General features: G+C 36.6%; 2 protein-coding genes across 2 annotated transcripts; both read left to right on the top strand.

Moving 5' to 3' along the window:
• Positions 1 to 6: 6 nt before the first annotated feature.
• Positions 7 to 3,610, top strand: LOC133688665 (glucan endo-1,3-beta-glucosidase 14-like). The gene is made up of 3 exons (XM_062108237.1): positions 7 to 171; positions 1,059 to 2,098; positions 3,255 to 3,610. Exons 1-3 carry the CDS (start codon positions 102 to 104, stop codon positions 3,339 to 3,341), a joined length of 1,197 nt encoding a protein of 398 aa, XP_061964221.1. The 5' UTR covers positions 7 to 101; the 3' UTR covers positions 3,342 to 3,610.
• A 2,623-nt stretch (positions 3,611 to 6,233) lies between these two features.
• LOC133687855 (umecyanin-like) lies at positions 6,234 to 7,429 on the top strand. The gene is made up of 2 exons (XM_062107190.1): positions 6,234 to 6,553; positions 6,937 to 7,429. Exons 1-2 carry the CDS (start codon positions 6,382 to 6,384, stop codon positions 7,275 to 7,277), a joined length of 513 nt encoding a protein of 170 aa, XP_061963174.1. The 5' UTR covers positions 6,234 to 6,381; the 3' UTR covers positions 7,278 to 7,429.
• Positions 7,430 to 12,077: the final 4,648 nt, after the last annotated feature.

Consider the following 12,077-nt stretch of genomic DNA (forward strand, 5'->3'; position numbering starts at 1 on the left):
AGAAGAAGAGTTTCAGTAACATTAAAGGAGTTAATTCAAATAGAGATCTTTGCTTAGTTAATTTTGTTTATTCTGTTGGGGGTGGCTGTGAGATCTTCACAATGAAAAGTCGTCGTCGTCATCATCATCAGTTGCTGTTTACGTTCTTGCTCTTTTTTTCTCAAAAGATTGGTATTTTTTCCCTCCTCTTCTGCTATTTTCTTAGTTGATTTAAAGGGTTCCTTTTGTTGCTATCTTACTTGGGTTGATCTCAGACTTTTTGTTGAATTGAATGGAATTTGGATCATTAAGCCTTTTGATGTCTTGAGTTTTTTTCAGCTTGTTATTACAACTGGGGGCTTGCTAGTCTTACGGTGGATTTTCTTGGGTTGCTTTTAATTTTTGGTGACTTTAAAGTGTATTGACTGTAGTCAACTGGAGCACAGTGTGTTGTTTGTTTCTCCCACAATGATTGCTCAATGCTTACAAAATTTTAAGAGAGTTGATTTTGTTGTTCTTGATATTTTATTCTTTTTGTTACCGTCCGAATTTCTTATATGGGATTTTTCTTTTCTTTTTGCCATTTTTTAGAAATTGTCTGACTCAATTCTTTGGTGGATCAAACTTGTTTGTTTGGTTTCTAAGTAAAGAATTAAAGGTAGTTTTAGCGTTTCTTTAATAGAGCTCCTTGTCTGAGGATGATTTTACTATTACAATTTTTGTTCAAGTGTTAAGAGTGCCGCTGAATCATTGAGTCTTCTCTCATTTTATATTTAGTCAATACGAGGAGCTGCTGTGAATTGTATTATAGCACTATTCATCTTGTCTTTTCAATGATCTATATTGGGATTCATTGGTCTTGCATCTGCGAGTTACACAAAGCAGAGAATAGGAAAAGTCAAATTTAGTTTGGTTATGATCGATTGATCATTGTATCCTCATAACATAATTCAATATACATTTGGAGGATTTCGTTGGTCTTATCTGTTGTTTTTGCATTTGTTCTATGTTCCTTGTTCTTTGGTGGCTTGAAACAAATTAGAAAGTGGTTAAAGAAATTACTTCTTCTTTCCTTCCAGAGCTTCTAACAGCTGAAGCATTCACTGGAACCTATGGAATAAATTATGGAAGAATTGCAGATAACATCCCTTCACCAGATGAAGTTGCTACACTTCTCAGGGCAGCAAGGATTAGGAATGTTCGGATTTATGATGCTGATCACAGCGTCCTCGAGGCATTCAGTGGCACTGGGCTTCAACTTGTTGTTGGGCTTCCCAATGGATATCTGAAAGACATGAGTGCTAATGCTAGCCATGCCATGTCTTGGGTTAAAGAAAATGTGCAAGCATTCCTTCCTAAGACCAGTATTTGTGGGATTGCTGTGGGTAATGAAGTTTTAGGAGGAGGTGATAATGAACTCTGGGAAGCTCTCCTGGGAGCTGTTAAAAATGTTTACAAAGCCATAAATAAGCTTGGCTTGGCTGATGCAGTTCAGATTACTACAGCACATTCACAAGCTGTTTTTGCTAATTCTTACCCTCCCTCTTCGTGTATATTTGAAGAGAATGTTGCACAATACATGAAGCCGCTCTTGGAGTTCTTCTCACAAATTGGTTCTCCGTTCTGCTTGAATGCATATCCTTTCCTGGCCTACACGTACAATCCAGAGAATATTGATATTAACTATGCCCTTTTCGAGAAAACTAACGGAATATATGACATGAAAACAGATTTGCACTATGATAACATGCTTGATGCGCAGATTGATGCAGCCTATGCTGCTCTGGAAGATGCTGGATTCAAAAAGATGGAAGTCATAGTTACAGAGACAGGTTGGGCCTCACGTGGAGATGATAATGAAGCTGCAGCAACAGTTAATAATGCAAGGAAATATAATTATAACCTGCGTAAAAGGCTTGCAAAGAAGAAAGGTACACCACTCAGGCCGAAAATGGTGGTGAAGGCCTATATTTTTGCAGTATTTAATGAGAATTTGAAGCCTGGGCCGACTTCTGAGAGGAATTTTGGACTTTTCAAGCCTGATGGAAGCATTTCATACGATATTGGGTTTCATGGACTTAAATCTTCATCTGCAGATTCATCACTTCTATCGTTGAAGGTATGAGACTCTTTATACCATATATCATTTAAAAGGCAACATATTGGGATTAGATTTGTTCGTTTAGTTGTCTCCTTTCTCTTGGGTCTCATTTTCACTGATAGTATTATAGATTGTTTGTTTTTGAGGTAGTTTTTATGGTTGTAATTTAAAATAAATAAGTTTTAAAAAAGAATGATTAGATGTGGTTTGTTGGATTTAAATGTGTTTGATAAAAATTATACTTGAAGTTTATGTATAGTAAAAAAACATGTATAAAATATTTGGTATTATATTTGAGATTGTGGTTACGGTTGCTTTTAAAAGTACTTTTTACTTAGAAATACATTAAAATAATTTTTTTTATTTTTTAAAAATTATTTTTGATATCAACGTATCAAAATAATTTAAAAACACTAAAAAATATTAATTTGAAGCAAAGAAAAAAATAAATGTTTTTTAAATTTTTCAAAAATTTTTTTAAAACGCAAAAACAAACGCGATTAAAATTTTTACGAAACTCAATTAAAAAATTAAAAAAACTACTTTATAAAATTTATATTTCAAACTCAATTTTTTAAATAAAATATAATTTGATTTATTATCAGATACCTTCCTACTATCGTTTCACTACAAACGGAAAAGCTAACGGAAACAAAAGCAGCCTTAATTTGCTAGAAAGTGCTACATTTTGCTCTGCACTGCGCTCTGGATCTCTGATCCATCTCTCTTAAATAATCACGCAGTAACTAAACTACAGACATGCAGTGGGTTGAGTTAGTTTGAGCACTTTTATCATATATGATTATGATATTTGTTATCTCAAACCATTCTCTGACATATTAAAATGTATTAGACATGCCATACAATTTTATTCTCTAGCGACCAACAAATTGCTGTCTTTTGAAAGCTGAATTTAAGGGGCTATATATATATTAAGTTACCACCAGAGGATTTGCATGTCTCTTTCATAACAGTAAAGGGAAATGCATATACAGTAGTACTCAACAGCCCATCCTCGTAAGTTGGAGAAGGGTAACTGAGAAAGGTGATGCAGTGTCTGTACGTGCGACTGCTTGTGTTTTTCTATGATCTGGCTTCTATTATTATCTGAACGACGAAATTCTAATTATCATTATTTTTTCCTGTTTTTCTTTTTTCATTTGCACTCGTGCAGGCTGTCCAAGCTCAAGGTTTGTCCAAGTCCTACATATTGATATTGACAATCTCTGCCGCTGCCTCGTTTCTATTTTTGAAGCAATAATGTTGGACCAGTCATTATTATATTAGAGCAAAACCAGCATTGGAAGTCAAAAGTTCTTGGTTTGATACCATTCATGTCACTCGGAGTACAAAAATACATGCTGGTCCGATACCATAAATGCCACCCGGAGCACAAAAAAAAAACAAACATTGATTTTCTAACTTGCATAATATATTTCCCAGGAATTGTGATTTTTATCTATTTCAGCAAATGTATTTCAGCTCCTATCAAACAGAACCTTTTGTTTTTATCTGTTACAGTTTTCCCTATCCAACCGTTGTATTTAGGGAAAAAGATTGTGATCGTGTCTCGGACTAGTTTCATTAGAATCATCCGTCTCGTGCCAAGTTTGTTTCAGAATCTGCTGCTGCTCTAGCAGAGAGATCAAAAGCTCATCATGGAGAGGTGTTTTTGTTAGTGTATTATGACCTTTCTATGTCATGCATCTGACGAGCAGGCATGAATCCTTGTGTGGATTCATATGATTGGGGCATAGTTTGAAAATCTAATCTTCATTCACTGGTATCCTCTTCAATGTCTGGAGTTTGACTTTTGTTCTGTAAAATGGAGAACCACACGGAATGCATCGATCTATCTACAGTAGATTTAGCAAACTCATCCCTGATGGCTATCAAATCTTCCAAACAAATTAGCATACATCAGTGTCTGAGGGGGAACGCTAAGTACTGGCCCATAGAGTTGTAGTCCTTGTTGCGTGGGATATTTCTCCAGCTAAAAAGTAAAAAGGACCTTTAAGGACGTGAATCCTTGGTTGCTGGAGGTGGTATTTGTAACGTTGTGTAAACCACCGTGTTTTTTTTATTTAAAATAAATTTTTTTATATTTTTAGATTATTTTAATAGGTTAATATCAAAAATAATTTTAAAAAAATAAAATAATTTTATTTTAATATATTCCTAAAAAAACAAATTTACTTTGAATTATCATAACAATCATGCTCCTAAACAAATGATACACCTACAATTAGACCAGGCCAAATATTATGGCGTTTTACAAAGATGTGACTTGGACAACAGGCTATACAAATCGACCTTCCTTCGAAAAGCAAAGGACTTAATTTCATTTTTCAGGCTTTAATAGCAGGCCAGCATTTACTTTCTATATTTTATTCGTGCTTGGTGTTAACCATGCACCAGGAGTCACAGGGATCAAGCCTTGTATCATGTTTTCTAAGAGCGAAAATAATTTATCGAGCTAGAAATAGATAAGAACACGTGAGAGGATTGATGATGATTTTTTTTTTATAACCTCTGTTGTTTTGGTATTTCAAAAATATTTCTCTTAATCTTCTTATAAACCCTAAGGTAACCAAAATAAGTTTTTTACCAAGTCAAAGTAAATCTGGAGAAGGCTTGTTTTACACGAGGGTCAGAGTCATTAGCTACCCTATAGTAAGTAGACTTGTATTACCAAGAAAATATGTACATAATATTGGAAAATGTGCCCAAGTGATGATGTCCGTTGAAGTTTTGCTTTATAAGTGTTTTCTGCTTGAGAGAAACGTCGTCGTGTTTGAACTTTGTCGGCGTCATTTGCCCCCCATGCCTTTGGATTTTTCTCTCTTTGGGGTGACATCATTTTGGGCTTCTATCAGGTCATCCATACATAAGTAATCTTACACGCCGTTTGTATGCTTTTAAAAAAATATTTTTTAAAAAATAAATTATTTTTTAATATATTAAAAAAAGTCTTTTTCATATTCTTAATACATTCAAATTCAAAATAATAACATAGGAATAAAAACAAATAAATTAACCGACCTTCCACTTGACCCAGTATATGCAAATATCATTCACGCGTTTTCATTACAAGAAAACATTTCATAGCTACAGCTGACATTCCTGACAAATGCAAGAGCACATGACTTTACCAACTACTACATTTTATCCCTTTTCTTCTTCTTTTGTTGCCAAGATGGAAATACGTGCCAAAGCCAGTGTAGTTTCTCAAGAATATACATGCAGGCACACCATATAGTTTTCTACCAGGTATTTAACATTTGCCTAGCAGCGGATAGAATAATTTTTTACAGTAAAAAAATAAATATACAGATTTTTTTAATATATTTTTAGATAAAAAATTCTTAATCATAAATAGAAATACCTAGACATCTAATTAATTAAATTGATATTTGATCAAGAAATAACTAAGATTAAAATGTTTAATCTCGCAACACAGGTCATGCACTCATTTATATTTAATATTTTTTTTAAATATATTTTTTATTTAATCAAACGATTATCCGTGTCAATAAAAAATAAAAAAAATCACCAACAAAAGTGAATTGAATAAAATGATTACCCATGCCAATTTAAACGTCATTATAAAAGGTAGTGTTTGGTCCTCAGACAGCTTCGCACGTTTTGTCCATGCATATGTTAGCTAGTTTTTTAATAATATTTATATCTATTAAATTACAAAATTGTTAAAAAACCAACTAGATAATAAAAAAAGTAATCTATGTGTAAATATATACACCTGAATAACTTTCAAGTACTTATATTTTTGATAAAAGTAATCAAACGATTATCCGTGTCAATAAAAGATAAAAAAAATCACCAACAAAAGTGAATTTGAATTTTTTTTAAAAAGTAATATATTTTTTATGTTTTCAAATCATTTTGATGTGCTAATTTCAAAAATAATTTTAAAAAAATAAAAAAAATATTAATGACATACTTTTCTGAATGAAAAATACTTTAAAAAACAACTACAACCATACTTCTAAACACCTTAAGTTTGGTATATGGTATCATCAAGTCATTCATCACGGTTTTACTTCTTGATGATGATGCCATTCAACACCTACCCCCATTTTTTATATCAATATTTTGCAAGATTTCTCCCTTCAAATGGCACCAATCCATTGGCCAAAGGACCAACTTTCTCTAAAGACAATACTCCAACTCCCTCTATTTATAGATAAGAAGATTAGATAGAGAACCTCACACACAGAGAAAGATCATATTAGAGAAGGGGTGACTTTACCTTTGAGAACACACACACTAGACTAACCAACATGAGAAGTCTCATTGTTTTTGTAGTTTTAGGAGCAGTATCACTATTGTTGCGTGGCTCAGAGGCAGCAGTTTATCAGGTTGGAGACGGCACCGGTTGGACAAGACCTACTAGCACCTCTTTCTACTCTGACTGGGCTTCAGGCAAAACCTTCGCTCTTGGTGACACTTTAAGTAAGTTGGCTTACACATACAAAACACCGATATTTATGCTCAATTCTTTGTCTCTAATACTTTCTGTTAAATCCTGCTTTGATCTTTGAAGATTAAATCCAAGAATTAATTATATGTTAATTAGCAGGTGAACTAGTATAACATGATATTTTAATTTGAACATATAATTTCCTTAAGAAAATCTTTTTTGGTCAATGCTCCGATATATATATATATATATATATATATATATATATATATATATATATTTACATATACTTATTAAAATTGGTTTGAAGAAAAACGTAATCTCGATATTAAAACTAAATCAAGGATACTTCAACACTCTAATTTTCTCTCTTTGGGTTGCTTAAATTTAATTGGCAAAACTATTGCTTTGGCAGCATTCACATTCACTACAGGTGCACACGATGTGGCCACTGTCTCAAAGAGTGATTATGATAATTGCAACACAGGCAGTCCAAGCAATGTTGTGACAACTGGACCAGCAACAATCAATGTTACGGGAGATAGCTACTTTCTTTGCACAATTGCTGGCCACTGCTCCGCGGGACAAAAATTAGCCATTACCGTAGCTGCAGGCAACACCCCCTCACCAGGGACATCACCTGAAACTCCATCTTCTTCACCGCCGCCGCCACCACCCTCAGCCGCCTCAAGTCTTGTTGCTACCTTTGCTTTGATGTTCGTGTCCATTGCCATTAGTTTGATGTATTGCTTTTAGCCCATCCTGTAGCAACAATTTTCTAGTGTTCTGTCATATTGCTTCTATGTATTTTATCACTCATTTGAGGATATACTGGTAGGCTTTTATCGCTTCTATGTACTTTATCACTCATTTGTTCTTTATATAACAAATATTATTTTAAGTATTAATTTGGTGATTCCACTAAATATGATGCCACCCCATTATATTATTATAATAGCCTGCAGACCTAACCATATCTCCATTTTCAACAAGTTGCCTTGTGGTGACCTAATTTTCCTTTGAGTTTACTTTGAACCGTTAATTAATCAGGTACAGTGACCTCGTGGCAACTTTTCACCGTTGGCCAAATCCCACCTAAAAAATGAAAGAGGCACGAGCTTCCTAGATTTTCCAACGATTTTTTTTTCAGAAGGAGAGACTTGTATATTAATTTAAAAGGATGGGTTTCAACAAAAGTCAATAACTTGCAGCAGGTTTCTGCAAAGAAATACTAGTCAACGGGAGATTCAGCTCGTTTAATTGAATATATGCAGTCTTTGAAATTCAAGGTATTCTATTACTAGAGTAAGAGGTTGAACTAAAACAAATGGAGATGAAATCGGATAATTTTTTTTGCAGTATTCTAGCGTATCGAGTTGAAGATTACAAGTTCTTGCCGAAGGTCTATATATAATTAATTTGGGCAATTCCCATGTCTGTCACATGCCTTGATTCGAAGGTGAATACAAAATTTAAGCTAATACTGATGTGTCTATATATATAAAAGATTATAGATTGTGTTACAGAATTCAAAATATTTCACATTGTGCTATAAGTAATCAAGTTTTCTTGCATGTGAAAGCAAATGAAAGTGTGAACTCTCCTAGCAAAGAGAGATTCTGCAGAAATTGTCACCGAAATATCTTATTGACTAAATGCAGTCTTACTTCAAGAGATATTATCATGCAATGAAGAAATTCCATGTTGACGTTAATTAAAATGTGGTGTGATTATGATGAAGATAGGAAGTTTTTAGAGAATTGAGCTAATTGATAAACTTCAGAATAGTATGTTTTTTGTTATTTTGAATAATACAACTGTTAACATATATATACACAGGATTGCAGGTTTGAATTTAGAAACAAAGCTAAGGTTGCATCTTAGCATTTACACTGTATTTACAGTGAAGATTTATTTGCCGTTACAAGCTTGATATTAGGCTTGAGTGATGGTTGCACAATCCTGTGCAGGGGGCAAGGGATTATTTGCTGAATCTGTGGGGATTTCTTTTATACGCTCCCGCAAGATGGATGAGCCATCAGCTAAGCCAATCTTGAGCTGTAAAGAATGCAGACGTTGGGAAGACAAAGGCTTTGTTAGAAAATCTGCCAGTTGGTCATGAGTGTTGACATGCTGAACATTGAGAATCTTCCTCTGAACCATATCACGAACAAAGTGGAGGTCTATCTGAATGTGTTTCATCCGGGAATGCTGAACTGGATTGAAGCTGAGGTGTGTAGCTCCCAGGTTGTCACACAGCAGTCTTGGTGGAGAGGGAATTGGGAGACAGAGTTCTTTGAACAGGGACAACAACCAAACTGTTTCAGACGTAGCAGTGGCTAGTGAACGATACTCAGCTTCAGTTGAGGACCTGGCGACAGCCCGTTGTTTCTTAGAGCTCCATGAGATGAGATTGATCCCCAGAAATGTAATGTAAGCTGAAGTAGAGGTGCGATCATCATAATTTCCAGCCCAGTCAGCATCAGCAAAAGTGGTAACATCAAATGAAGACTGATGATTTATGTTAATGCCAAGGAAAATGGTTTTCTTCAGATAGCGGAGCAAACGTTTGGCAGCAGACCAGTGAGTGACTGTGGGTTGATGCATGAATTGTGACAACTTATTAATGGCGAAGCAAATGTCAGGACAAGTAAGGGACAAATATTGTAAATCACCGATGATACTTCGAAATTCAGTGTTGTTGCAAGGTGCTGTGCCGTCAATAAGCTTGAGCTGGACTGATGTGGACATAGGAGAAGAGACATCCTTAGCACCCTGCATGTTGGTTTTGAAGAGAAGGTCTCGTATGTATTGATGTTGCGATAAGAACAACCCGTTTTTGGTGGGTATAACATCCAGCCCCAAAAAATAATGAAGTGTGCCCAGATCTTTTAATGAGAATTGGATGCCAAGTTGATGAATCACATGAGTCAGGAAGGATGGAGTGTTACCAGTGATGACTAGATCATCCACGTAGACCAGTAGATAACACAGAACAGCTGCACTGTGATAGATGAATAGAGAAGGATCGGCTATGGAGTTGTGGAATCCTAGTTTCAGAATGGCCTATTGCAGAGCAGAATACCAGGCACGAGGGGCCTGTTTGAGGCCATAAATTGCCTTGTTTAACCGACAGACATGATGTGGAGTGGTGGTATCTTGGAACCCTGGTGGCTGTGACATATAAACTGTTTCATGCAGGTTCCCATGCAGAAAGGCGTTGTTTACATCTAGTTGCCGTAATGACCAGCCTTGCATGACAGCCACGGTGAGAACTGTTTTGATGGTGGCAGGTTTCACAACAGGGCTGAACGTTTCACTGTAGTCCAGGCCAGGCCGTTGATGATATCCTTTTGCAACCAAGCGGGCTTTAAACCGAGCTATGGAACCATTAGGATGTCGTTTGACCCGAAAAACCCATTTGCACCCAACTGGTTGGCAGTCAGGAGGAGGCGGTACCAGCTCCCATGTACCATGCCTCATGAGGGCTGTGAGTTCCTCAGACATTGCTAATCTCCAGTGTGGCTCACGGAGAGCCTGTCCCACACAAGTTGGCTCTGCAGTACTTGGGAGGGGGTGTTTTGTGGTGATGTTAACTTGTTTGGGTTTGTAAATGTTATTCATGGAACGGGTGACCATTAAGTGAGCCCGGTTGGGTGCAGGATTTGAGGGATGAGGAGGTGAGGTGGGCGAAACTGCACAAAGAACTGATGAGGATGGGTTACAGAGATCTGGCAGGGGAGATGAGGTAGGTTGAAAAATACTGGGAGCAGAACATGCTGAAGGAGAAGATGAAGATGTGAGTTCATGTGAAGTAAAAGACAGAGTGAGGGATTCATTACCTGAGTGAGCAGTGAGAATGGGTACCCTTGCCGAAGTCACTGGTGGAGGCGTAGGAGGGGATGAAGAATTTCCATGAACAGGGGAGGCACTTGTCGGGCTAGGTGTGAAAAATTGGCTGAAGGGGATACCATTTTCATTTTCATGAAAGATGACATGGCGTGATTGATATAGGCGGTTTGTCAGGGGATCAAGACAACTGTATGCATTTTGTGTTAAGGAGTATCCTACGAAAATACAAGGAATGGATTTTGGTTGTAACTTGTTTGTGTTATATGGCCGGATAAGAGGAAAACAAAGACAACTAAATTTTTTTAGCTTTTTATAATTTGGAGACTGTGTAAATAAAATTTCAAATTATATTATTCTTTAACACACCCCCTCAAGTGAAAGCCCTTTGGGCTTGAAACTTGCACATGCCCACTTTACCTTGTGCTTAATTTTTATCAAATAAATGGGGATGGTGAGATTCGAACTCGTGACCACTTGGTCATCAAGGCTCTGATACCATGTCAAAGAACCATCTCAACCCAAAAGCTTAAGCTGTTAGGTGAGGTCCCAGGATATGATTTATATTTGGTCCTTAACAAGAAAGAAAGAGGGGTGAAGCTCAATAAAAACATGATTTTGACGAGTAAATTGATGAGCAGATATGAGATTTTTTTGTATATTAGAAACACAAAGGGTATCATTTAAATGAAAGGTACGGTTGGGAGATTGAAAAAGTAAGGAGCCAATGTGAGAAACAGGCAAACCTGAACCATCACCAATAATCACTTCGTCAGTGCCATCGTATTCTGAATGAATAGATAGATTAGCAAGATCATCAGTAATATTATGAGACGCGGCTGAGTCTATAAGCCATTTTGTATCCTGTGCTGGTGAGGTGGAAGTACAGTTTGCTGTTGGTGTGTTGTACTGAAAACGACTGCAGTGTTTTGCAGTATGACCCATGCGGTCACACAGTTGGCATTTGGGAGAAAAACGACGTGGTCCATAATTTTTGTTGCTGTCTCTCGGGTTGCCAGGCTGGCGATAGTGAGCTGGAGGTTTGTTTTTTTGGCCATATGACCTGTCAAAGAAGTGGGGCTTTGGGGCAGATTTAAAAGACTGATTGTCTTGACCATAAGAAGCTTGTCTGTGCGTGTAGTTTGCAGAAGCAATCAGTGGATGGGAGGAGGCTTCAAGGCGACGAAGATATGCATCATGACTGACAAGGAGATCATGAAGTTCCTCAAAAGTGAGTGGTCATTCTCGGGCGCGAATAGGACCTGCAATTTCATGAAAATTAGTTCCCAGGCCATTTAGGATATAGAGCGTTAGATCATCTTCAGAGATTGGGTGATCTATGAGGGAGATTTCATCTGCCAACGATTTTACAGAGTGAAGGTATGTTTGAATTGACTGGTTGCCCTTCTTTATCATTGTGAGTTCTTCTTTAAGTTGCATTGCTCTGGTTCTGGACTTGCTTGCATACAGAGCATGTAATTTATGCCATGCATCCTTTGATGTCTTGGCCATTGAAATGAGAGGAGTGATGACGGTAGATGTAGATGCCAAAATGGCACTGAGGATAAACTTATCTTGCCTTATCCAGTGAGTTCGTTGGACAGCACAGATTGATGTGCTGGTGGATATGGGACAGATTTTTTCTCCAGTGACATAGTCAAGAAAATCATACCCGATGAGTAAGGCTTCAAATTGAGCGCGCCATTG

Source organism: Populus nigra, chromosome 3, assembly GCF_951802175.1.
Source record: "Populus nigra chromosome 3, ddPopNigr1.1, whole genome shotgun sequence".
In the NCBI taxonomy this organism is placed as follows: domain Eukaryota; kingdom Viridiplantae; phylum Streptophyta; class Magnoliopsida; order Malpighiales; family Salicaceae; genus Populus; species Populus nigra.

Bases quoted from the DNA above. Each gene is read 5' to 3' on its own strand.
- LOC133687855 (XM_062107190.1), top strand. From the start codon at position 6,382: ATGAGAAGTCTCATTGTTTTTGTAGTTTTAGGAGCAGTATCACTATTG. The intron at 6,554-6,936 runs GTAAGTTGGCTT...TTGCTTTGGCAG, and splicing joins CGCTCTTGGTGACACTTTAA to CATTCACATTCACTACAGGT.
- LOC133688665 (XM_062108237.1), top strand. From the start codon at position 102: ATGAAAAGTCGTCGTCGTCATCATCATCAGTTGCTGTTTACGTTCTTG. The intron at 172-1,058 runs GTATTTTTTCCC...CTTTCCTTCCAG, and splicing joins CTTTTTTTCTCAAAAGATTG to AGCTTCTAACAGCTGAAGCA. The intron at 2,099-3,254 runs GTATGAGACTCT...GCACTCGTGCAG, and splicing joins CATCACTTCTATCGTTGAAG to GCTGTCCAAGCTCAAGGTTT.